Source organism: Urtica dioica, chromosome 1 (assembly GCF_054948205.1).
Source record: "Urtica dioica subsp. dioica isolate 48M chromosome 1, U.dioica_male_clone48M_v1_H2, whole genome shotgun sequence".
Lineage (NCBI taxonomy): Eukaryota > Viridiplantae > Streptophyta > Magnoliopsida > Rosales > Urticaceae > Urtica > Urtica dioica.
Window position 1 is genome coordinate 15,618,945 of NC_142756.1, and position 25,824 is coordinate 15,644,768.

The window sequence follows — 25,824 nt, forward strand, 5'->3', positions numbered from 1 at the left end:
GCGACTCTTCGGTCCGCTTATTTATATGTTTCATTATTAACCAAAATCCCGAAAAAATCTAATGATTTCGGAAAATGAATCGAATCAAATCTAAGATATTTCCATCGATATCTGCAAAGATAACAGATTCTCCGACTCTTCGACTTCGACCTACAAAATACGGTTACGTCACGCCACGTGTGAAGAAGACGCGCTCTCACACGATGCCACGTGGTCCCAAATCTTCGATCTCCCCCATTTTTTTATTCGGAATAGTTCGAATTCTCCGCGCTAAATATTTTCAAAATATTTTCAAAATATTTGGGGGCTAATTGTGGGGGTATAAAAATTCAAATATTTAAATATTATTTCGGATGGGCTTTGGCCCGACTGAAGCCCATGATCCATTTGAAGACCAGTCCGCGAAATCAATTATGGGCCTAGCTCGCTCTCGACAGATCGGCCCAAGTCCAGCAACACTTCCCGACTCGATGAAGGACTCCAGTTCGACCACGTCTTCCTGATCAGAAGGATCGATCAGTCAAAGAGTAGACCACGTCGCGAAGACCGGATCTTGGACGACTTCAGCCTTGACGAGGAGTGTGGATCGATGAACACGTGTCTTCGGTCAGAAGGTTCCATCTCGCCTATAAATAGAAGAGGAGACGACGAATTTCGCACATGCAAGCTTCCAGTCTCAGTTCTCAATTAATTCTATTTTGTACTCTTATATTCACGGTCTTAAGCTCGTCTTGTTGAGCTCGTCACCTCGCCCCTTTTGTAATTCATTTCGAGGTTAATATATTTAAATTAATATTCATATATTATTATAATTTCTGCCTTCATATTGCTTCTTATACGACGTCCTTCGAAACCCACCTAAATACAATACCTTAGCAATCTTTTATTTATTTTTGATTGTTGATCGTTGTAAAAATCGACATCAACAGACGTCTAGGTTGATAGCAGGGGATTGTTGAATTGTAAACCTTGTAAAACGTTACACCGAATAGTGAATTGTGTTCCACAGGGCAGAGAGTCCCCCCAGAGTAGGCACGTTTGCCGAACTTGGTTACCAATCTCTGTGTTCTTTATAATTTCGTACTTACTGTACTTCTCTGTTTGATCACTCGAATTTAAGTGTTTGTCACATAATCCGTCACAACATATTCTGTGACATACGCACAGATTACGTAATTTCATACGGTATATACAAATTCTTTTACACCTCTGGTTTTTCGAACTGAGAACGAGTTCTTGCCCGCAGTTATCTCACCAAAGGAAGGGCTCTGGCCCGTAGTCACCCTTGCTCTAGCGGACCCTCGCCTTCCTCGGTCCATCCAAGCCCCTTTGGCCACCTGGTTGCTTAGCCTTCTTGGCTCCCTAATACTTTAACTGAAGTTGAGTTTCGAAATGCGCTTTAAAAAAAACCCTCAGGACAAAAGAAGAACAAGAAGCCGATTACCTCATTGTTTTCGTAGCACTTTCAAAGATTCACTAAAGATGGTGGCGTATACGATTTGTTCTTTTATAGCCACAATTCTCTCGACAAGAACAAAGTCTTTAGCATACATGACAATCCGAGACAGTCCCTTATTCGCCACATATACTCTTGAGTGCGATTCGGGCCCCTTTTTTTATGGCTGCATTTACTCTTGAGCGTGATCCAGAGATCGAGCCTTTATTTTTTTTGTTTTCCTACTTCGTAAGCATAATTTTATTTTAGTACACGGGAATTGTTGAGAATGTTGATGAGCTTTATTTAGGACAAAACTCTAGCAGTGTATCCATGAGTCAGCGGAACCACCATCAAACATGTATATCTAGCATTTTTTACTGATCTATTAATTTATATTCAGTTAGCTGGTTTAGAATAAATATACGAATAACTGATAACTGTGGTTTATTTAATAAAATTAAAAATAGAATGAGTTTGTTAGATAGGTGAGCGTGACATCCGAGAGCGTAGGTACATAATCCGATCCTCCTCGTCCACGATCTCCTCATCCTCGATCTCCTCCAGCCGTTTGCTTGACTCGTCGTACCAACCATCTTCTTGAATTCTAAAATACGGCGACGATACGTTTGAGTCCTTTTCTGTGGCTTTGACCGTGAGAACGTCGTTAGCGTCCATGCTGAACGTGATCTCGATCCGAGGCACTCCTCTCGGAGCAGCCCTTATTCCGTTCAGACGAAACCTCGCAAGCATGTCACAGTCCTTTGCCAACCGCCTATCTCCCCTCAACACCCTGATCTCCACCGCCGTCTGGTTGTCTCTGCTGGTCGTGAACATCTTCGTCTTACTAATCGGTGTAAAGCTATTTCTCGCAAGTGTTTTCGTCATAACTCCTCCGAGAGTTTCCACTCCCACGCTCCGAGGAAGGATGATCCAAATGGCGAAAATCTCCTCGGCTTCCCAATTCCGAAGCTCAAAAGCTCCCATTGTCAGAGCCTCGTCGTGATCGAGACCCTCTTCGTGTTCAAACGCTTCTTTCCCCTCAAAGAGCTCCTCGAACAGGCTTCGAAGCTTCTTTGCTCCGCCACCAGTGAGAACATATCCGCCGATATCTGACGCGTTAAGCTGCGCCGTTTCCAAGCCCCTTTCCACCATCGCCCTCGCCGTCTTCTCCAAAAACTCTGTCTTCATTTCTATCTCCTCCGTTATAGAAGCCAAATGGTCGAAGAACTTGCGGTGGTCAAGGGCGATGGTGTTGCTCCAAATGTTTAATTCGCAGGAAGACTCGCCGAGGTGGAACACCAAATAAATCGGTTCGTCTCTTCTGGTATCGCAGAAATTATGGGCACAAAGTACGATAACATGATGGGGAACTGGTATAGGCTCTTCGAACCCAACGCTCACCGCCACTTCCTTTATCGCCCACCTTTCTTCTTGGCCGAAACAACCTTCACTTTCAACCAAACAACCATTACAATCCACCATTATAAATTAGTACATTTACACGTAATTTTACTGGTGCAAACAAACCTGGAACCAAAAACACGGCTTTTCTAATTCTTTTGCGGAAATGGTCCTCTGCCAAACCCTTGACCTTCCTCACAAACACGGCCAGTAAATCCTCGGGACTGAAAACCCGGTCACCGAACTGAATGTGAGGCTTTCCTTCTCTGTTGACAATTTTGTGAGGAGAAACCTCAATTTCTCTCTGCACTTCTCGATCATCAAACCTGAAAAACACATTGGTATATTAAATATAATCCAGACAAGACCCAATAATTAAATTACTTACTTTCTTCGTAGGAGGTGTTTGAGATGGAGAACGGGATTGAGCGGATTACGGTCTCCGGCGAGGTATCCGACGAGAGCAGTTCCGTTGGGAGAAAAAGAGATGGAATTGGGAGTGTGTTGAATAATCTCGACCTTTCCATTATTCTCAACGCCCACGCGAGTGTAGGTCTCGTGGATTATAATCACGATGCGAATCCCGTAACGCTCGAACTTGTCTGAATATATTTCGTCCTTGAAAAGCGGAACCAGCGATTCATCGTCGCCTTCTTGTTCTTCTGATGATGATGATGACACAGTCACTAATCAACACAGCACAGCGTGTGTTAGTTGTAATCGAAATCAAAGTAAAAAAAAATAAATAAATAAATAAAATCATGGACTTACGCGAGGCGGCGAAGAGAAGCGCAATTAGGAAACCGACTCTAATGTTCATCATCATCTTCTTCACCGTGGTTGGTTTCAGTTTCCTCTTCCATGCACTTGCTTTGTTTGTGTGTTTTATAATTCCATATCATTCCCTTATTCTCTTACACGTCACACCTCCATTTGCCTTACGCCACGTCATTTTCTCTTACGGAGGAGAATATTGATGATGGTCTTCTTAAATTCGACATTAGGAAAATTTGATGGTGGTTTATGCTGTTTTAACTTTTAATTAACGAATAATTATGTATGTATATATTGAAAATCGATACAAAATAACTATTTAAAATTAATCAATTACATAAATACTTAAAGTCTTAAATCTTTCGTAAACTAGCTAAAAAAAATTGAATTGTCAATAAAATTTTGACATTGTACACTATATTGCTTTAAAGAAAATTAATTAGTGATAGTAAGATTATTGAATCTTGATACTTACATATTTTCATAAATTTTAGTTAGAGGAATTGCCGGCATAAATCCCTAATGTTTTCATGACCATACACTTAACTCCCTAATCTTTTTTTTTTCGCGGCTAAAATACCTAATGTGCATTTTCGGTTGCACCGTTAGAGGTTTGGCGAGATTTGGCTGTTAAATTTCAAATGAACGGCATGGATTAAACATGTTAGTAAAATGTTAATTTTCTGATTCTATTATATTTTTTGGTAATTTTTTATCTGATGTGAAATTAAAATACATAAATAAAAGCTTGAAAATCGGATTCAAAAAACAAACGATAAAAAAGTATGAGAATCCCCAAATAATATAATCGAAGAAGAACAAAAACTCGTACATTTGGAAGACTGGAATCGCAGAGCATCATTATCGAAGATGGACGACGACGAAGGCCATCCAGATGGTGTAGAAGAGGAGTTCGTCTTTGAAGAAGAAGAGTATGTCGAAACTGAAATCCAACAAGCAAAAAACGTTCAGACCACGACTCAACCTCAGGCTTGGTGGTCTGTTGTGAACGAGATGTGCAATGACGTTAGCGACGAAGATTCAGAAGGCATAATATCATGTAGCGACCTCGACAGCCTGTGTAGCGATGACGAGGACGGTAACTCGACAAAGAAAAGCAAGCGAGAGTATAATCCTCGAGCAAACCCAGCGGATTTCAAGTTTCAACTCGGTATGATATTTCCATCTATGGAGCATTTTAGGTTTGCTTTGAAGGAAGAGTTTATTAAAGTTGATAGGGAGTTTCAGTTCGTGGCTAATGATAAGACCAGAGTCCGAGCCAAATGCAAAGGAGAAGGGTGTATGTGGACTATCTATGCTAAGGTTCAGAACTCGGACAATAAAATAGTGACAGTTAATACCTTAATCGACAAGCATAATTGTGGTATCGTATTCGACAATAGGCTTGTCACAGCCCCATGGCTAGCGAAGAATTTTCTTGAGCAATTTCGGCTAAATCCTAACATGGATTATGAAAGCTTCAGGAACATGACGACTACGACGAAGTTCAGCAATGTCTCGAAGTCGGTGTTTTATAGACCTAAAAAAGAAGCGAGGCTGATACACGAGGGGTCTGTCAAAGATCAATATGCAATCCTTGATGATTATTGTAGACAGTTGACCACAACAAACCCAGGTAAATTGGTTATGAACTTAATTTACTGATTTGGTTAAATTGAAGGATTATTGATGTATTGATTTGGTGTTACATTCATATAGGAACCACAGCCATCCTCAAAACTGATTTGGTAGATGACAAACGAGTTTTTGAAAGAGTGTATATATGCTTGAAAGCCTGCAAGGAAGGCTTCTACAAAGGTTGTAGACCGTTAATTGGCTTCGACGGTTGTTTCTTGAAGGGCTATTGCAAAGACATGCTTTTGGCGGCGACATGGATTGATCCAAACAATTCTCAATTCCCTATTGCTTTTTCCATCGTCGAGAAGGAAAACACTGAAACGTGGACTTGGTTTATGGAGCTGTTACGTGAAGATTTTCGTATTGAAAACTCGACTGCATTCACAGTGATGGCAAAATGGCTTGGAGAAGGCGGTGGCAGATATATTCTCCGGTGCAGAACAAAGATTTTGTGTCAGACATCTTCACGCCAATTTCAAGAACGACCACTCGGGGTTACTGCTGAAACAAATGCTCTGAAAGTGTGCACGAGAGACAACACGTACTGAGTTTTCTAACTGTATGAAAGAGCTGAAAGCAGAGGACGAGGAAGCTCACACATGGTTGCTTGGAAGAGACCCTAAAAAGTGGAGCAAATCTCATTTTAGGGTGGATGTCAAGTGTGACATGCTTCTCAACAACTTATGCGAAAGCTTCAATTCTGCTATCCTTCCAGCAAGAGACAAACTTATTGTGACATTGTTTGAAAGAATTCGTTTCTGGTTGATGTGTCGATTTGTAGCCAAGAGATGTGAAGCAGAGAAATGGACTCATCCTGTTGGAAAACGAATCATGGCGATTCTTGAGAAGCACAAGCATATATCAAGGTATTGTCAAGCTACACAAGCCGGTAATGGTAAGTTCCAAGTTACATTCGTTAGAGCTTAATCGTTTGTTGTAGATTTGCGAGAGAAAGTGTGTACTTGTAGAAGTTACGAGCTAACAGGTATACCTTGTCCACACGTCTTATCGTGCATTTGGGCCTCTGGTCTTAGTGTCTTCGATTTCATTTCGGACTGGTACAAGAAAGAGGCTTACATGGCAACATATAGCGGTATCATTTCACCAATGACTAGCCCCGATAAATGGCCGGAATCAAGGCTACATCCGATTCTCCCACCTCTTGACATTACATTACCTGGACGGCCAAAGAAGAAAAGGAACAAAAGCATTGATGAGGCACCTGGATTTGAAGGTAAGGGTACAAAACAAAGCAGGGTCGGTCAAGTTAATCGATGCAGTAACTGTAAACAAACAGGGCACTCTAAGAAGACATGTCCTAATCCGGCTACTGTCGAGGTAAATTATTTTTGATCGTTGCTGTTTTGATCTATGCTGTTTTGGTCAAATATGTTTTGATCTTTGTTGTTTTGAATCAGACTAAGGTAACAAAGAAGCGAGGGAGACCATGCAAGGAGAATCCGACTACTGAGACATTGAAACGAAGAGAGAGACGGGAAAGAATGAAGAATCAAGCGACATCTTGATTATGTTAGAGGCCTCATTATGTTCTTTTTGTTAGAGGTCATTATGATTAAATTGTAAAGATGTTATGTTAGAGGCCTCATTATGTTCTTTTTGAAAGTGGCCATGATGATCATTATGTTAAACTTTAGCCATAACTACTTGTTAAAATTTAGCCCTTTCGTCAATTTAAATATAGCCATAACTACCTGTTAAAATTTAGCCCTTTTGTCAATGTAAATATAGCCATAACTACCTGCTAAAAATTGGTGTCTACATTGCCATAACAAGATGCTAAAAACAGTTCCACACTTTCATTACAATTCAATGAACAAAACCATACAACCATTACTTCAGTGAACAAAACAGTTCCACACTTTCATTACAATTCAGTGAACAAAACCATACAACCATTATTTCTTAGAATTCAGTGAACAAAACCATACAACCATTACTTCAGTGAACAAAACAGTTCCACACTTTCATTACAATTCAATGCACAAAACCATACAACCATTACAATCCCACACTTTCATACAACCATTTCAATTCCATACAGCCATTACAGTACAATCCCACACTTTCATTTTCATTTCAGTACAAGACGATAAAAAGCAACACAACAACAATATCAGTTCCAGCCATAACCATTAAAAGTCTCGAACCGGATGCTGGCGCTGTCTTTGTTTCCACACGGCCAGCCGCTCGAATTTGATCAATTTCGAATTGTAAGCCGTTAATTCTCCGAAGCAAACCAGGTATAATTTTTTTTTACCTTTCACACATCTCCGGGTCTATCTACCTGAAGAACGTACATCCACCTCCTGACTGGACATGAAACACGAATTTGAAAAGAAAAAAACACGAATTTGAAAAGAAAAAACACGAGATTTAAAAAAAACGAATTTGAAGACAAGTTCTCAGGATTGACTAATTAACTTACTTCTTTCTTGTAGCAACCCAAAAATCTTCTCCCAGGACTGAGATCCACGCTGTCCTCTCAACCACAGCTACGCCACATTTACAACACTCTTCAAACGCCATTTCTTTTCTCATCTTCGATGAAGAATCGCTCCGACATGAGCACTGGTTTTTCTTGCTCCAGTTGGATGAACACGAGTATTCGTCTACCATGATGCCGATTTTTTTTTTATTGCGGTTGATGAAGAACAGACCCAATTTAGGGTTACGAATTGGGGAAAAAAATGCTTCAAAAATGATACGGGCAAAAGAAATGCATATAACATTTGATTTTCTTTTTAAAAGAAATATATAGAGTTATATATGCTTTTAAAGAGGATTTTAAACCATTCTTTGTAAATAAAAAAGACCAATTCAATCTGGCAGCTACAAGTGGATCAACGTTAAATTTAACAGCCAAACCTCTAACGGTGCAACTGAAAATGCACATTAGGTATTTTAGCCGCAAAAAATAAAGATTAGGGAGTTAAGTGTATGGTCATGAAAACATTAGGGATTTATGCCGGCAATTCCTCTTTTAGTTATTTCACTAATTTTAGACTGATTTTTAAATATTTTGAAAATTTATTATTTTCAATTATATATTTAGTTATAACACTTTTGCGCCGATCCGGACGCTTGAACCTCGATGCGAGGTCTTTGAAGATGCGATCATCGTACTTGATTTTGCGGCGCCGACCCTCCCAACGATGGGAAATCTTCTTCGTCGGAGCGATCTGCAACGAAAATCTGTGGAGTATCATAGAGGAAGCCCCGATCGGTACCAAAGAACCACGCCGCCAAATTCAATGACGCTGGAGGAAGGCAAGCTCGGTGGCCGACAGTTGTTGTCAATGAGCATTCCATTTGGGTATTTTGTTTCGGGTTTTGAAATGCTGAAAATGAGTTTGGGGTATAATAGGTATGTTAAAATGTCATCAGCTGAAGTGAAATTGGTTATTTTTTTGGGCTACAATTTTAAAGAGCGGGGCTGTTTGGGTTAGTTATTTAGCTTGCCTTTAAAAAACATTGAAAACAGAAATACACACACAATTATGACAAAACCAAAAAAACGGAAGAAAAAAACATAAAACATCAAACAAAGAATACATAATCAGAAAAATATCATAATTACCATAACAAAACGAAACTGCGGTTTGTGAAATCTTTTTTGTTTGTAGTGAAAGGAGAATAATAGGATTGATTGATATTAAAAAAAGGAAAGGAAAATGGTATAGTGGTAAGTTGAAGTTGAACTATTTAATTAAATAATATTTTTTATATTATAAGAAAGGCTAAGAAATAGGCTAATTTATGGTGAATGTTCAAATCAATGTTCAAAATTCCGAGATTCCCATTTTACAAATGTATCGACTACGTACCTATTAATATATCAACAAGGAAGTTAATGATAATTTTAATATTAATATTGATTTCTACAGATTTTAATTTATGAGTATACGAATTTTATAAAAAAATATAGAAAAAAATAAATTTATATATACGTTCAAGAAAATAAAAACGAGATATTTTCAAAAAAATTATATAGTTAAATACAAGATTTTTTTATGCTATATATATACTTGCATTCAAATGAGGTATTAAATTTATTTTTATATTAAATTTATCTCTTTATTTTCTAGCCTCTAGTGCAATTAGTGCAATACTACGATACCAAATAATATTCATTAAAAATTAGTTATCGTAATTTAATGAAAAAGCTATATGAAATAAACAAAAAGCTATTTACAATTAAAATTATCAAGTATTTGTTGCAACTATCCAATCATTTACATTTTCTTAAGGATCTAGTCCCATTTCGTCACAAGCTCAAATCCAGTTCGTTCACACCTGCTCAGCTCTCCGTCAAGACCAAGTCTAACTGATCGTGCGGTCAGCCCGGATTAAGCGCTCTTCAGCCAATTTTCTAGTCCACTCCAGCTCAAGTCAAAACGCACGTGGCACCTCGGAGTCCTCCAGTCCGACCACATGTTCTTCATATCGACGGCAGAGCAGCGGCGACCTCAGTTATAAATAGACGAAGAATTGAGTCCTATCGGGGCACGCAATTCTCATTATTTTACTCTGTTATTTTATTTCGATTTTGTACTTAAGCTTTGTTGAGCTCGTCTCTTCTCAGTTCGTCGAACTCGACCCCAGTTGTACTAAGTTTGATCAGCTTGCAATACAATCATTTGATTCGATCTTCTTTATTTATTATTATTTTTTCGATATATTTAAGCTTATTTCGATTATGTTACGACGAATTTTTGAGATCGACACACATACAAATAAATACGATACACAAATATATTATATAGTTTCGTGATTGTCGAGGGACCGAATCCGACATCAATATTAGGTTATTGATGTAATTACCCTTAAAATTATTTAAATATGAAAAGACTAATTTAATTCATGCCTAAGTCTTTATAATACACCTCATGGGTCTTGTTTGAGCTTCTTCAAAATTTCGATTAGAATTTTAATGTAAGGAATTCAAATAGATTATATACATAACTTTCCCTAATTTAATTGTACTACATTAATTGAATACACAAATACATTTTGGTGAAAAAATTCTACGAAGTTTGTTTGTTTGTTTTTTATTTTTATTTTTATTTTATAAAACACCATCGTAACTACATTACCATTATGTCTTAATTTCTTTTTCTTCCTTTCATAAACATCAAAGCCCTAAAAACTTTAAATATTTAAAATAAAATAAAAAAATTCCCGGGCTGTACTGGGTCACGCGGTGACCGGTCTACTACCAAATATTTGTAATAACATTATTTTCATTTCACAAACCGCCATTTTGTCTAAGTTCAAAATAATCTAAAAAAATCTTCGATCTCACTTCACTTTCTTGATATCTCCTAGAAAATTTTGCCCCAATTCCCCATTTGCACTACGATTTCCGATCTGGAAATGGAGGATTTCGGGGAATGGAGGAAGAAGGACGACATACAGTCGCGGCGGCTCAGTATTATCGACTTTTCATCGGAGGACGATTCGCTCTTAGGCGCGTCTTCAGGTTTTTCCTATATGATATATGAGGCGTTTAATCGGATTGTGTGTTTTTAATTTATAATCAAGGAAGAGAGATGGCTGATTTTGTTAATTTAGGTCGTTTTCCTATATTGTGTGTTTTTTTTTTCTTCCTTTCACTGAGACGCGAGGGTAATTGATCTTCGAGTACTTTTTGTGATATGTAATGTGATTTCTTTATTTCTTTTTATGCGAAAAGTTTTTGGGATTCGAGTAGGGAAATGGTTAGAAGTGAATTTTAAGAGATGCTGTTGTCTGTTCGAAGTTTTGCAATTCAAGTCGTAAAGACGGTTACTTTGATGAATTTAGGCCATTTGAGCTTGTGCATCGCTCATGTTTTGAGTCCAGGTGCCCGTCGGCTGTTCTACTAATTAATTTGTGATCTTTTAATAATGCATTGATAAAGATTTGATGGTCAAGAAATATTTTGAGCAGGCTTTTCAGGATTTGATAAAAATACTTGATAAATTTGAAAATCAGGATTTGTCCTTGGCCCATCATGGTTAAAGAGATTTTATTTCGTATCGAACTTGTTAAATTTATTTGAGTTCTACGTTTTCTTTTGTTGCAATTTTCTTTTTTCATCTGGATTGACGTGATCAGCCATGTTATTATTTTGTGTTTAATCTGGATTCCCTTCATCCTTATTCAGAGAGCTTAGGCCAGAGGAGTGAAGATATTTTTCAGTCTTTTGATGATGATAAAAGAGAGGAGCTTTTTGAGCGAGTAGTCAGTGCTAACAAATTACAAGAAATTCCTGAAACTGAAGAATTAGTTCCTCAGCTTTCTGAATGCCCGGAACCAGAGATGATTAGGAAAAATGGCAAGTGTAACTTGCGCAAAAGTTTGGCCTGGGACAGTGCGTTCTTGACCTGTGAAGGTAACCCTCCATGAATGATGAATTTGTAAAGATAGTAATTATACTTTTTTTTTTTACTGATCTTACTTTTCATTTTCACAACAATCTTCTTTGTAATGCAGGTATCATGGACGCCGAGGAGTTGTCGAGCATGATTTCGATCGATAAAAGTCAAGGGAGGATGTTGCCTGGAATTCAAGAGGAAGTTCATAGATCCACTGATTCAATATCCACATTAGGAAGTGATACTTTGACTCTAGAAAGTGTTGAAAGTAGTTTGTTTGAAGATGTAAGAGCTTCAATACAAAGATCAAGAAATCCCGTAAAAGGGACTAGCGGAGATAGTAAAGTAGGATTGGGTGTAAGAGAAGCCAAAGTTGGTAGCGGTGAGTATGCTTAATTTTTAGTTGATTGATCAATAATACTTGACAGTCAGAGTGATATAGACCAGCGAAACATACAAAGCATTTTAGAGACTACTTGCATATATTTAAAAGCTAACTAAACATGCCTATTTTGTTTTCAGATGTGAAAAAAGTGGGATTAGTTTCTCAACCAAAGGTATGTTAGTGTTGGGAGAATGTAAATCTTGTTTCTTTTGTATATAGTGTGTGAGCTCCTTCTTACATAACTCTTTACCAAATTTCAGCTTAAGCCCAAAGTTGTTGCCAAGAATCCAATTATTAGCATGCAAATCCCTGGGAAATTGCCTAGGCCAGTCCGTGGTTCTCAGCAGTTACCTCAGGTATGTAAAAGCAAACTAACTTTGAAGCGATTTTCCTATTGTGAAACATAGGGAGCATCAATCCAAAAATTCAGAATGAAATGTGTTTTTACCATTTTATTTGCTTCTAAAGATCACATGTTGCTATGTGATTGTTATGTATATAACTTTTGAATACGATCAACTGAGATATTTGTTTCTCCTATTTTACCCATATAGTCCATGGCCACCGGTAGAGAGTCAAGTACATCTATTTTGAAGCGGCCTAAAGTATTAGACAAGCCCATTCCTAGCTCCGCAAGAACGGCTAAGAGGGCTTCTCTAGGCGGTGACCTTTTGAAAGCAGAGAATGATAACACAAAAGTCGTGGCTGGTAAAAATTATATTTGATGGAATAGGTTACTAAGAAGTTTAATTACTATGAACCACACTTGAACGAATTTCCTTCTAAGCTTATTGAGCATTGCAGGTAGAGGAGCTCCTGTGCCAAAAATACCGGGTAGTTTACGAAATGTGCCTAGACCGACTAAATCGTCTTCTTTGGGCGCATCTTCCACGAACACAACGGGTCCCTCTTCCTCCATCGATAGCTCCGGAAGTACCTCGTCTGTCAAGTCTGTTATGAGCCCTTTAAATTCCATGAAAAGAACCGCCTCTAAAACTGGTAATCCAATGAATTCTTCAAGGTCGACTCCGAAGACTCAGTCACGAGCTATGTCCGGGGATCGTATCGAGTCTGGAAAATCCCGACTCTCTGGTCAATCTATGCCTTCGCCCAGAATGTCCTCCAACATATCACCAGGCAGCTCTATTAGTGACTGGTCATCGGAATCTGTTTCCTCAATTTCTAGCACGCAACATATTTCTCATAGCTCGAGAGACAGCCTTAGCAGAAGCTACTCCTCCAAGAAGGTCCCCGTGGATTTCGACTCTCCTCGGTGCATGGATCACGATGACAAGACCTCTGACGGATCTGCTAATCGGGGATTGCCCGGTAACAGCACATCGAGAGCGTCCACCGGAACGGTTGCACTTCACCAAACTTCAAAACCTTCAGGCCTTCGATTGCCATCACCGAAAATTGGTTTTTTCGACGGGGTCAGTTTTTGCCATCCCTTTCTGGGGTCTAATTTCATTTTTTTTTTCATTACTTTAGTTTGTCAAAATCATACTTATTTCGGCCACTTTGTACTTCTGTATGCATTTTGCAGGCAAAATCGACAGTTCGCACTACTCCTAAGAGGTCTAATCCAGTGGCACCGAGTAATTTACCAAAAGCTGCCGCTTCTGTAGGCACAAGCCCACGAGGGAGTGGAATCAAGTCGAAACTTGGAAAGGTCAATCCGGAAAAAGCTGCTACAATTGGTGGTGCTAAGACTGACGCAAGTTTCTCAAATATGAAGCCCAAAATTTCTTCCTCACTCGAAGCATCAAAAGCTGCCAAAAAAGAGGTCAACAGTGGTTCAGTCACACCTCCGCTTTTGAAAACCAACTCACCGCTCATAGTTGACGAAGAAGATCACTCCAATGGTGATGAAGTTGGAAATGGCAGATCGGATATGGGTTCACAGAATAAAGATGTTGGTTTTTGTGAGAATAACGAGACCTCCGATGCTTTGAAAGCTGAACTGATACTGGAAACTCAGCATAGTGCTCACAAAGAAGAAATTGGAAATGGGGGAAATGATATGAGTTCACACTGTAAAGATATTGGTTTGTGTGAGAACATTGAGACCGCCGATGCTTTGAAGGCTGAGCTGATACTGGAAACTCAGGTTGATGCTCACAAAGAGGATGTGAAGATCAGTGGTTTAAGCAATATTAGTCCCACCTCCAACTTTGAATATACGAGTTGTTTGGAAGAACTGACCAGAGACGAGTTCAAAATTGATCACGAAGATTCTGATAAGGGTGGTGAAGTTGGAAGTGGCTGCGGATATGATCTGGATTTACATGATAAAGATATTGGTTTCTCTGAGAACAACGAGATCACTGGTAATTCACTGGAGGATGTAAAGATTACTGGTCTGAGCATTATCAGTCCCGCTTCTGATTCAAAAAACGGGAGTTGTTCAGAAGAATTCGCTAAAGAAAAATCTGATTCGGAGGACCAGATTGATTGCTTGATCACACAGTTAGGTTCCATGGAAATCAGGGGGACTGAAGGAATGCTTTTTGATGAACCGGATAATAATGATGGTGTTTTGCAGTTAAACTCGAGCCGGGATATTACTGTTTCTGTTGAGAAAGAGGAGTCTCAGAATAGTTTGCCAAAGCCTATCATATTTACATCTCCGGAAAATGACAAAAGAATACCATTTTCTGCCAAGGATTCGTTGTGCAATATTGGTGCGTCAGTTGAGGGAGAGAAAACCAGCCAACCATCACCACCTTTCTCGGAAGACCATTTTGAAACAGAACAGCGGTCGTAGGTCAACATTTTATAAAATTTTGACTTTTTTTCCTGGTCGTTTGTAGAGTCAGATTCATGGATTAGCTTTTACCATAAGCGTTTATGAGTGTCGTTATCTTGGTTAATTCAACAGTCATGTCCCACCCTGAATGTGAATGCCGTGCCCAAAGTCAGGGATTACTGACTATGAGCCTGGTTGATGCCATTTTCTTACTCTAGTCGTGTATGTATTTCGAAAGTAAAAATGGTATTTAAACTTTGAAGCATGAATTAGTAATTTATTTCTTAATTTAGTGTATTGTGATTTTCTCAATTTCCTTTTATTTGTTTATTTGTCATTGCTGTGTTACTTGAAGTTCAAGAAATCTGTTTCTGAATTTCCGCAGAATGAATGTATTAGATAATTTTGAGTGACATCACAAGGTCATCAGAAGAAGAGATTCTATCGGAAACTCGAGGTGCATGATCCGATCGTCCTCGTCCTCGATGTCCTCCCACGTTTTTCCCGTCTCATCGAACTCTGTGTTGTATACACTCATATGACTAGACGTTGACGCGTTCGACGCCTTCTCCGCGGCCTTGACATTGAGCAAGCCTTCTCTTGACACCCTAGCTAATATTGATCCGAAAACATGATCTCGATCTGAGGCACACCTCTTGGAGTAGCCTTATTTCCATTCAGACTAAACGTTCCGACCTCCTTAACACCTTCATCTCCACCCCCGTCTGGTTGCCTTTGTTGGTCGTGAACATCTTTGTCCTACTAATTGGTATGGAGTTTCTTCTCTCCAACGTTTTCGCCGTAGCGATAAATATAATACTACATGCAATTTAAAAATAAATATTCAGTTAAATATTAAGAAAGATGACGGTTCATAAATTAATAACCATTATTGTTTGGGATAAAAACTTTATGGTACAATTAAATTAAATAATAATATAATAAAAAAACAGTACTACACCCAATTTCCACTATGTTTTTTAGGAAATAAAAGTCGATAGCATCTCGCACCAACCGGCCTAAGGAACCCGATTCATTACCCGGCCGAAGAAGGTTTCATCTCGAAGAAACTTAAAGAGTTCGTCGTTTACCATTAACTTGTCGTTTATAATGAACTCTTTAAACTCATGCTTGGTGACCTTTGGGTTTGGGTTAGCACGTACTGTGTGGCCTTGGTAAATCTTGTACTCTGAGAATCAATGTAACAGTGATAATCTCTGGTTTTACTTCTAAAGTCCTCTCTTCTCCACTTGCTCAGGACTTGGCCCTCTCCATAAAAGAGCCTATCATCTACACCCTCACTGTCACTGACTGGTATGTGTGTTTTCACTCAACTTCTGCGCTTCTCTTTTCGCACACCAGGTGTTTGCGAAATTGTTTTACAAAGTACCTCCAATCATTATAATAAATGAAAATTACTTTTAGGGGTCTTGACGAACTTTCCTGTGATGCTCAGAACAATTTTATACTAGATAAAGTTCGCATCTTTAGGAGATAAATAAATAAATTAAAAACACGTTCAAGAAATGAAAAAGCATATAAAAAAAACCCCCTCATTCACACAACTAATATTATATTCTTGTTGCCACTTGTTGCTTGTGTTATTTAACATTGCTCATGATACTCGACTAAACTCAGGATTCAAACTCATTCAGTACTTAGTACCTTCTGTGATTGACCTTGAAAATCAAGAGCTTATTAAGCAGGTGAATTACAATGGAGCTCACAATAACACGCCCCGACGATTGGCATCTTCACCTTCGTGACGGGGATCTTCTCAAAGCCGTTATACCTCACAGGTAAGTACTGATCAGTATACCCTCTTGTGTGATTGGAAAAACTCCAAAATAGATCTGGGTCAACTCAAATTTATACTTGCAGCGCAAGGGAGTTCAGGAGGGCGATAGTGATGCCGAATCTGAAACCCCCCATCACAACAACCGCTGCGGCTTTGTCTTATCGAGAGTCCATCTTGAAAGCATTGCCTTCCGAAACTGACTTCACGCCTCTGATGACGCTTTACTTGACCGACACCATGAGCCCCAATGAGATCAAGCTCGCAAGTGAGTCCCTTAGGCCTGAAAGACCAAATTAATCTTTTATTAATTTAGTTTCCCCCTCGTCATTAAATTATATTTTACGAGAAGAGCTATCGAGGATTGGTTCACATCTCGAATAGTGAACCGAATTTACACGGCTACGTTTTGTCGTTGATGAGACTATTTGGGGAAAAAAAATGACAGGAAAAAGTGGGGCTGTGTTTGGTGTGAAGCTGTACCCTGCTGGAGCAACAACAAACTCTCAAGACGGAGTCACCGATCTCTTCGGGAAATGTCTGCCCGTCCTCGAGCAAATGGTCGAGCACAACATGCCTCTTTTGGTAATGATTTCATTAATAATAACCCGGCTGCTAAAAGAATGCTCAACAAGAATACGAGTCTATAAAGCTCTTTGTTGTTTTTACGTGTTGTCAGGTTCACGGCGAGGTCACGGATCCCGGGGTCGATGTATTCGATCGCGAAAAGGTGTACATCGACACGATATTGCGGCCACTGATCGAGAGGCTTCCGCTCCTGAAAGTTGTGATGGAGCACATAACTACCGCAGACGCCGTTGGCTTTGTCGAGTCTTGCAAAGAAGGTTTGTTTTTATCGAGTCGGTAGTGGTGTTTTGAGGTTTTTCTTTTCGACGTTTGTGTTTCTCAGCCGCGCTCGTTATTATTATTTAAAAAAAAAAAAGGGTTCGTAGCGGCGACCGTGACTCCACAGCATCTCCTACTAAATAGGAATTCTCTGTTCCAAGGCGGATTACGGCCACATAATTACTGCCTCCCAGTGCTCAAAAGAGAGACCCACAGTGAGTGAGCTTTGTATGTAAATTCAATCATTTTAAGTGTCTTGTAATTGATTGATGGCCGTCGGACACATTTCAGCCTTGGGTCTCTCCAATAAAAAAGAAAAAAAGAAAAAGGAAAGTAGTGTTGTACATCTATGAACTATTTCCGTCCCATTCAGGACAAGCTATTGTGTCCGCTGTCACGAGCGGTAGCAAAAGATTCTTCCTTGGGACCGATAGCGCTCCTCACGAGAAACGAAGCAAAGAATGCTCGTGTGGTTGCGCCGGCATATTCAATTCCTCTGTTGCAATCTCAGCTTATGCCAAAGTCTTTGAAGACGTAAGTTTAGTATCTTTATTAAAAAGAAATTGTCAATTTAGCTCCTAAAATTTAATGTATTGGCACTGATTACGGTATTGGTTGTGTTGGCTCGATCAAGTTCTGAAAAATGTTCACATTTTTATAGGCGGGAGCTATGGACAAGCTAGAGGCATTCACAAGTTTTAATGGGCCGGATTTCTATGGACTTCCAAGAAACACTTCGAAAATAAAACTTAGCAAGAGTCCTTGGAAGGTTCCGGAATCTTACTCGTTTTCATTCGGAGAGATTGTCCCGATGTTTGCCGGCCAAATCCTCGACTGGAAACCATCCTCGGTCTGATACTGACCACTCCTTTCTTGGAGATAAGTATTGCGTATTTTTTTTTTTTTGCCTTTTCTCTCTTTGAAATTTGAATATTATTTTGGTCCAGTTTTATCTGCGATACAATTGTAACTCGATATGCTCAATTGTTGTACTAATTAATAAAGGAGAAGTGCTGATGAAATCTTGTTTATCGACAATTCGCAAACAATAATTTCCGGCTTGACTTGATGTTACTAATTTGTTCATTGGACTTGAATTGGTCTATCTATTATGTGCTCTTTATGATTTTATGCTATTTTGCATTCTTTAATACGTTCATACTAGTCCGAACCGGACTGTGAAATGCAATATCTTTCTTTAAAACTCAAAAACTTAAATTAATTTAAGTTGTGTATTATTAACAAAGGCATGTATTATGTCACCCGAGTTTAGAGCTTCTGTCTCCGTCTACTAAACCAAATGTTGATTTTTCTGTTTATTGGTTTGCTTTGTCTAAACTAGAATTTGTATAGCTCAATGCCTACACAACACAGTCATTTGTGGTCACTCATTACTAAAAAGCTCTTGTGTTTTCCTACTTAAAGATGTTATCAGATTTAGTAAGAACTCAAGTAATTTTTCATAACCTTTTTCTTTAACTCTTGTTCTATGTACTTGTTATACCGGAATGGTAAATCAGTAATTTAATTTTTTCTAGGTCCTTTGGATTATGAGAATGTTGAGTGAGTTATTTATGTAGTTGGGTTATTTAGAAGTAGAGTAATCTCGAGGGAGAGATTGGCCTACCTCTCGGATTGTAAGCCGTTTTGGGTGTACTATTCTATTCAATTATCAATAAAAATACCATATAGGTTTAGTTATATGTTCTTTAAAGGTGTTTACATAAACCATTTTGAGTTTCGCAACCTAAAAAGTTTGCCTAAGCTTTAAGACTTTTAGCCACGTCAAGTTTCTTCACTTCATCTCCCACGCTTTTAGTTTAGCTTAGAAATTTGGCGAAGGAAAAAAAATAGTTCCCTTTTTAGAGTTTTAGCAAGCGCTAATACATTTTTCATCTTAAGTGTAAAGTGTTTTGTGGCGAGGGGAAAAAAGTTCTTTTGTTTAAATGGTTAAAAACGTACGGAGTTGTTTAAGATTGTCTTTGTTCAGGAAATTGAGGTGATTGATATTTTCATACCCCATTTTGATTCTAGACTTGACAACTTAATTTCAAAAGAAATTAAAACCTTGATAGAATAAAATATCTCGTCGTTATATGTGATTGTTGAACAAATTAAAGCAATCATAAAAATCCAGTCTCATCCTTAGTTTTTTAATTTATTTGTATCATATGGTCTCAAATCTCAATGGAACAAAAAGAAAAGGTTTGCAGTTATTAGGAACGCCATTTTGTTAATATTCCACTCAAGGATTGTCGGTAACCACTTTCCTTTATTTCCCACTTGTTCTCCTTTTTTTTTCCTTCAAAATATTTCTGGCTAGAGTCTATGATCCACGGCGACAATAATTTAGAGTCATTAATTTCAAGTTAATGTTCCAAACTGAAATAAAAAGAGAGCTATAATGTAGTTTAAATATATATTTAAACACAATAAAAATATGGCTCTCAAATGAAGAAGATATTTATGAAGTGTATAAATATCTATGGCATGCATGTATAATGTATATGAGCTATAAAGTAATGCATATTTATGAGCTTGAACTTCAATAAACGGACACGAGTCATTTTCATGCTTCGCGTGACATGTATTATCACTGCGTAAAAGATGTCCGTACTGGTTCTGGTTGGTTGGTGGTGGTGTAGCTATTCAAAGAATGAAATGAGAGCATAGCATCTTATAATATTCCCTACCTTATTTTATTTTAAAAAATAATATATCAACTTCTTTTATTTTATTTTTCTAAAAGAGATCTCAGTAATCTTATTAAATGCCATGCTCTCACTCTCTAATTTATTATTATCATATGGCAATCCAATCTGTTTCCATGCCTCTTCAATTTTGGAATTAATATGCCTAGTCCAATAGTAAATTATGAAATACACAAGCTTTCTCATTTTGGCCCTATTTACATGAAGAATAAAAAAATTACGTGTAAGTTTTGTTCATTATGAAAAGAACCTACTCTTGAGTTTTGTGTTCTAGTTTTGGTACATTATTTTTAAAAAAATAATACGCTCTCTCTCACTCTCTGAACTGACTTAGAGTCTGTAGAGAATGATCAATTAGAGGATAAAATTGATTAAATAATCAAACTTCAAATCATAATTATTGACGCTAATATATTGAGATGATAAGCTTAGAGGTTGCTCAATCATATTCAACACCAGATTAGAACCATCCACTATTACATAGTCACAAAAATATAAATATTTTAAGCGATGAACAATTATGTTATTGCATTTTGAGTTTATTTATATATTCTGGTATGTCATTAGTATTATTGTTTAGTTAGTATTTTTATTCATATGTAATTCAATCGTGACTACAGTTACATCACATATTTACAAATGTATCTATTCTCAAATCATGTTTTAGAAAGTTTATTGTCAACTCCATAACGAGTAACCGCATAATTTTTTTTAATGTTAATGTATCAAATTTAATATTATTACTCTTATTTATTTTTTTTTATTTTTTTATTTTTTTTGTTTTGCAAGTTTATGTTACAAAGATCATATATATGAAAACTATGTTTTGTGTATACAAAATTAAGAAATAGACGTCATGTCTTTGGAATATCCATCGATATATATGTGGATAAAGGATATCTACATAATCGAACTATCACTATACATCTATGACTTGTAGAAAATCAGTGTTTCCAGCCAAAGAAACACTACTCGAATTGTAAGTTTATCATTCATTTTTCAAATAAATTTACGATGAATTAAGTGTTTGGGAAGATCACGCCATAAAGTTTATTAAAACGAAAAAGTATAGCTTTTTTATACTTATATTAACGTATATTATTTGACCAAAGTTTAATGCGTTGAAAGCTAAGCATCATTCAATAGGACTAAAGAGCTAACTCCGCATCAGTAGTGTATGAAAAAGAAACAATAAAAGAATATTGCGCCTTAATTAACTATTCTTGAATTTATCATACTTTTTCTTTTAAATGATATTTCATAATTAAAATAAATAAATAAATAAAAGCGCTGCTTTCGGTCCTTCTTCATTGACATTTTAGGTGTTACTCATCTACTACATACATTTGTGAGAGAGACAATCTTTATCCCTTTACTTGAATGAAATAGTGACTTGTTGAGTGAGCAAAAGAGCATCTTCTATTTTCCTTGAAAAAGACTATAAAGCACTTCATATCTACCCAAAATCTTCTTTAACCACATTCAATTGTGTATTGTCACTGTATATCTTTTGGTGCATATACGATTTCATATGCCAGGTGACCCAGGTCATATAATATCTTGTATGGATATATATATATACTAGTTTTTCAGCATCGCGCGTAGCGCGAATGATTTTAGCATATTATAAATGATAATAACAAGTAAAATTTGTAGAGGTTAATTTGTGTTATCAAGATTTGTAAACAATGGGCACCAAAGAAACCGGCAATTAAGAAAAACCCTTAAAAATCATAAACAAATAATAAAATGTAAAAAATTTATTTTGTACATTGATTAGACTTTCATGAGTAAATAAGACTTGCGTTCGCTTTCCAATGAAATATGGAGACACATATAAGGTGAAGTAAAATAAATGTCAAATATAAACTAATAAAGAAAATATAAAACTAACATACACTCAAAATAATGTATGTTATTGATATAGACTACGTTTGGTTGGGATTAAAAAGCCTTGTTTTTGTTTTTAGAAAAAACAAAACTGTTTATCCAGTGATTGGCAAAACTGTTTTTAAAAAAATTTCAAAAACGTTTTAGATTTTGTACATGAGATAGAAAAGTTAGTATTCTTAGCTTTTAGAAAAAGTGTTTTTAAGTTTGCTATATAAATTACTGTAATATCATCGTACAAAATATTATTTATATATATATATATATGTATATAAATAAGCATATCAGTAATTATTAATTAATTATTAAGAACATGTCTATTTTAGTTTTTTTACTATAATATATTTATTTTATCAAACGCTAAATCAGTTTTTGTTACCAGCAACAACTGGACCTCGCATCCCTCGGCCTGACGAGCTCGACATCGGCCTCAGCTCGACCTCGTCCTGACGAGCTCGACCTCGGCCTCAGCTCGACCTCGTCCTGACGAGCTCGACCTCGGCCTGACGAGCTCGACCTCGGCCTCAGCTCGACCTCAGCTCGACGTCGGCCTGACGACCTCGACCTCGACCTCAGCTCGACCTCGACCTGACGAGCTCGACCTCGGCCTGACGAGCTCGACCTCGGCCTCAGCTCGACCTCGGTCTGACGAGCTCGACCTCGGCCTCAGCTCGACCTCAGCTCGACGTCGGCCTGACGAGCTCGAGCTCGGCCTCAGCTTGACCTTAGCTCGATGTCGGCCTGACGAGCTCGACCTCGGCCTGATGAGCTCGACCTCTGCCTCAGCTCGACCTCAGCTCGACCTCGGCCTAACGAGCTCGACCTCGACCTCAGCTCGACCTCGGCCTCAGCTCGACCTCGGCCTGATGAGCTCGACCTCGGCCTCAGCTCGACTTCGCATCCCTCGGCCTGACGAGCTCGACCTCGGCCTCAGCTCGACCTCAGCTCGACGTCGGCCTGACGAGCTCGACCTCGACCTCAGCTCGACCTCGGCCTAACGAGCTCGACCTCGACCTCAGCTCCACCTCGGCTTGATGAGCTCGACCTCGACCTCAGCTCCACCTGGGCCTGACGAGCTCGACCTCGACCTCAGCTCGACCTCGACCTCGGCCTGATGAGCTCGACCTCGGCCTCAGCTCGACTTCGCATCCCTCGGCCTAACGAGCTCGACCTCGGCCTCAGCTCGAGCTCGGCCGGACGTTTTTCAAATGTCTTCAAATCACCTAAAAAAATGACTTAATATTTGAATAGAATGACTTAGAAAAGTGTCCACGTAGACAAAGAAATGCTGACGTGGAGGGGTCTTTAAAGACATTTTTTATATGTCTTTGTAGAATTATAAAAAATGACTTAAATCTCTTTATAAAACGACTTGAAATGGTTCCACGTCATCAATAAAAGATGACGTGGACAAGTTATGAAGACGTTTTATAAGAGTCTTTATAATTCTTTAAAAAACGACGTAATAAACGCTGACATAATCAATGTTGCTGACATGTACTCATTTTTAAGACATTTTTTTTATGTCTTAATTGCATATCGCTGACGTATAATTATATTAAGAAGACGTTATTATTATTATTTTTTTTAATAAAGAAGACGTTATTTTTAAATGGGTGCAATTTAGAAGACGTTTTTATTAGTCAATTTGGGATGCTGACGTGGATGCGCCAATTTATTAATTTTGAGAAATTTAAATATTTTCATAATATATTTAATACATGATCATATTTTCATAATATTTTCAATACCTTTTCTATAATTACAAATAGCATAACCAAAAAAAAAAAATTCATTTATAGTCTCAAATTGGCATCAACAATTCAAAATGCAATATATTAATCCAAAGTGCAATAATGCAATACAGCAGAAATGTACGAAGTGACAACAAAAACAACTATAGTATTGGATTCAAATGGAAAGTGTAAAAACGAGCATGCCTTGGGAAGAAGCTGCATTCATTTGTCAAGCATAACTTCTAGTTAGACTTTAAGTTGTAATCCTTCAATTACACATTCCGCCCAAATAGCTCGAACTTCGTTGATTTCATCAGCCGTATATAATGATCTTTTATCAAACTACATTTTCAAAATAACAAAAAGAGGTCAGGAAAGATTATATGAATAATAAAACATACAAACCAAATATATAACTGAAAAAGGGAAGATTATTGGCAATCTTATTGTATAACTATTAGAAACCTGGTAGAGACTAGCTAATTTCATTTTTATTTTATGGTAGAAACCTGTATGAAAGAAGTCACATTTTTTAACGGTACCTCTGAGATAGACTAGCACTCAAATATACCTGGTAGTGCACTGAAGTGCAGAATATGTGCGTAAGTGCATCATTATATATGTATATATATATATATATATATATATATATATATATATACACATACACTTACATGTGAATCAACAACAGTGTAAAAGTCACGTGCAGTTATAAGGTCATGCATGAATCTCAGTACATAAAAGCCACATTCGAAAGTCGACGGTTGTCTTGGGCACTAAAATGAAAGCAAAAAATATGTTAAAAAACTTGCAGACATATTACAATTTTTTTACTTACAAAACATGCAGAGATCAGTAAGAAATTAAAGGTTTATAAGAAAAAAAAAGTCAGCTATACTTACATTGCAATGTGTTAAATTGAAATACAAACTTTTTGGCTGTACTTTGCGCATTCCTTTGAGCAATGCAAACTTCATCATGGCTCTAGCATGATTATATATCACGTGAGAAATAAATATATGCATCGTCGCTAATAAGTGTAATAAGAAATGAAGAAAAACACTTACTCATCAAGCATATCATAAGTGTCTTTGCTCATAGTTTGTCTCAGTGGGTCAGAGTAATAAGCCATCTTAGCTGAAGCATCAATCACAACTAATGTCCAATGACCTCTACATGACAAAAAAAACGTAGATAACAATGTCAGAAAACAGTGGTATTCGTTTCATCTCACAATATTTTATTCACTTCCTTCATGAAAGACGAAGTGAGAGAGATTGGGTGTGTTAGTGGTAAGGTGAGCTTCATAATATCATATATCATTTAGGCTTGTTCCCTGATTTTGATGTTGTACATTATGTTTCCCAAGTTGATCTCATTTTCTTTTCTCTCTTACCAATTTATGTTGAGGACTTTCATATTAAATTACTTCACAGCGCATAAACCATTGAGCATAGACCATTGACTGACCAACTAAGAAATGAAAAATAACAAATCACTTGATAAAGACTTACCCGGTGTTCAAAGGGATATATAATAATTGTTTCTCTAGTAAAACTTCCATCTTTTTTGTAATACATGTCGACCTTTGACTAGATGTTCCAATATCTTTTGCAATCTGTGAAGGCTCTATGAAAGAGACAGAATTTGTCTTCCCTTCTTGGTACAACACATGATATAAATATCTGTAGGTAAAATTTCGAATTAAATGTCAACTACTAAAAAATTAAAGAAACTCACCACTTAATATAATAAAGTTTGTAAATCATACCTTAAATATATTGTTATTGCAGACGATCCTATATCTTGCATGATACAAAATTGTCTAATATCCTCCTTAAAGATTGGCATGTTTACAGCAACACCCATAATTGAGGCATCAAAGTAGATATAACCTGCTTTCGTTTCTTCCCAGTCTTTAATACGGTCCCATAGTTCATCCAATCTTGGCGGTATTTCAAAAGAACTAGTATAATTTTGTGAACCACACTAAGATGCAAAAACTCTTGCAGAACCACAAGGTGATATGACTTTGGTAGCTTTTCTTATCTGTTTCAATTAAAACTAGATATAATGACTTTAAA

The 25,824-nt window shown here is 37.5% G+C and overlaps 4 protein-coding genes across 8 annotated transcripts; 2 read left to right on the forward strand and 2 right to left on the reverse strand.

Moving 5' to 3' along the window:
* Positions 1-1,791: 1,791 nt before the first annotated feature.
* On the reverse strand, positions 1,792-3,698 carry LOC149407489 (luminal-binding protein 4-like). Its single transcript, XM_089627586.1, has 4 exons — positions 3,611-3,698; positions 3,228-3,525; positions 2,966-3,165; positions 1,792-2,883 (listed from the first exon to the last, which is right to left on the reverse strand). Exons 1-4 carry the CDS (start codon positions 3,663-3,665, stop codon positions 1,916-1,918), a joined length of 1,521 nt encoding a protein of 506 aa, XP_089483712.1. The 5' UTR covers positions 3,666-3,698; the 3' UTR covers positions 1,792-1,915.
* A 6,804-nt stretch (positions 3,699-10,502) lies between these two features.
* Positions 10,503-15,059, forward strand: LOC149407490 (uncharacterized). Of its 2 annotated transcripts, none has more exons than XM_089614130.1 (8): positions 10,503-10,751; positions 11,418-11,645; positions 11,747-12,010; positions 12,151-12,185; positions 12,274-12,369; positions 12,568-12,721; positions 12,818-13,446; positions 13,560-15,059. In XM_089614130.1, exons 1-8 carry the CDS (start codon positions 10,646-10,648, stop codon positions 14,778-14,780), a joined length of 2,733 nt encoding a protein of 910 aa, XP_089470256.1. In that variant the 5' UTR covers positions 10,503-10,645; the 3' UTR covers positions 14,781-15,059. The 2 variants fall into 2 exon arrangements, with proteins under 2 accessions (XP_089470256.1, XP_089470259.1); XM_089614133.1 differs by having other exon boundaries at positions 10,503-10,739.
* A 735-nt stretch (positions 15,060-15,794) lies between these two features.
* On the forward strand, positions 15,795-18,508 carry PYR4 (pyrimidin 4). 4 transcript variants are annotated; one of them, XM_089614147.1, is made up of 9 exons: positions 15,795-15,840; positions 16,021-16,076; positions 16,466-16,561; positions 16,644-16,825; positions 17,006-17,142; positions 17,237-17,402; positions 17,502-17,618; positions 17,777-17,937; positions 18,065-18,508. In XM_089614147.1, the coding sequence occupies exons 3-9, from the start codon at positions 16,479-16,481 to the stop codon at positions 18,257-18,259; spliced, it is 1,041 nt and encodes a 346-aa protein (XP_089470273.1). In that variant the 5' UTR covers positions 15,795-15,840; positions 16,021-16,076; positions 16,466-16,478; the 3' UTR covers positions 18,260-18,508. The 4 variants fall into 4 exon arrangements, with proteins under 4 accessions (XP_089470273.1, XP_089470264.1, XP_089470271.1 ...); XM_089614141.1 differs by lacking the exon at positions 15,795-15,840 and adding an exon at positions 15,906-15,937 and having other exon boundaries at positions 16,401-16,561; XM_089614138.1 differs by lacking the exon at positions 15,795-15,840 and having other exon boundaries at positions 15,902-16,076; positions 16,401-16,561.
* A 5,478-nt stretch (positions 18,509-23,986) lies between these two features.
* LOC149407492 (uncharacterized) lies at positions 23,987-25,609 on the reverse strand. The gene is made up of 6 exons (XM_089620439.1): positions 25,512-25,609; positions 25,327-25,425; positions 24,808-24,912; positions 24,643-24,724; positions 24,415-24,516; positions 23,987-24,082 (listed from the first exon to the last, which is right to left on the reverse strand). The coding sequence occupies exons 1-6, from the start codon at positions 25,607-25,609 to the stop codon at positions 23,987-23,989; spliced, it is 582 nt and encodes a 193-aa protein (XP_089476565.1).
* Between the last annotated feature and the right edge of the window lie 215 nt (positions 25,610-25,824).

Bases quoted from the DNA above. Each gene is read 5' to 3' on its own strand.
- LOC149407489 (XM_089627586.1), bottom strand. From the start codon at position 3,665: ATGATGATGAACATTAGAGTCGGTTTCCTAATTGCGCTTCTCTTCGCC. The intron at 3,166-3,227 runs GTAAGTAATTTA...TGTGTTTTTCAG, and splicing joins AAACACCTCCTACGAAGAAA to GTTTGATGATCGAGAAGTGC. The intron at 2,884-2,965 runs GTTTGTTTGCAC...TTGAAAGTGAAG, and splicing joins AGCCGTGTTTTTGGTTCCAG to GTTGTTTCGGCCAAGAAGAA.
- LOC149407490 (XM_089614130.1), top strand. From the start codon at position 10,646: ATGGAGGATTTCGGGGAATGGAGGAAGAAGGACGACATACAGTCGCGG. The intron at 12,011-12,150 runs GTGAGTATGCTT...TTTTGTTTTCAG, and splicing joins AGAAGCCAAAGTTGGTAGCG to ATGTGAAAAAAGTGGGATTA. The intron at 12,722-12,817 runs GTAAAAATTATA...TGAGCATTGCAG, and splicing joins TAACACAAAAGTCGTGGCTG to GTAGAGGAGCTCCTGTGCCA.
- PYR4 (XM_089614147.1), top strand. From the start codon at position 16,479: ATGGAGCTCACAATAACACGCCCCGACGATTGGCATCTTCACCTTCGT. The intron at 17,403-17,501 runs GTTTGTTTTTAT...AAAAAAAAAAAG, and splicing joins TGTCGAGTCTTGCAAAGAAG to GGTTCGTAGCGGCGACCGTG. The intron at 17,619-17,776 runs GTGAGTGAGCTT...CGTCCCATTCAG, and splicing joins GCTCAAAAGAGAGACCCACA to GACAAGCTATTGTGTCCGCT.
- LOC149407492 (XM_089620439.1), bottom strand. From the start codon at position 25,609: ATGGGTGTTGCTGTAAACATGCCAATCTTTAAGGAGGATATTAGACAA. The intron at 25,426-25,511 runs GTATGATTTACA...TTTTACCTACAG, and splicing joins GCAATAACAATATATTTAAG to ATATTTATATCATGTGTTGT. The intron at 24,517-24,642 runs GTAAGTATAGCT...CTTTCATTTTAG, and splicing joins TCAATTTAACACATTGCAAT to TGCCCAAGACAACCGTCGAC.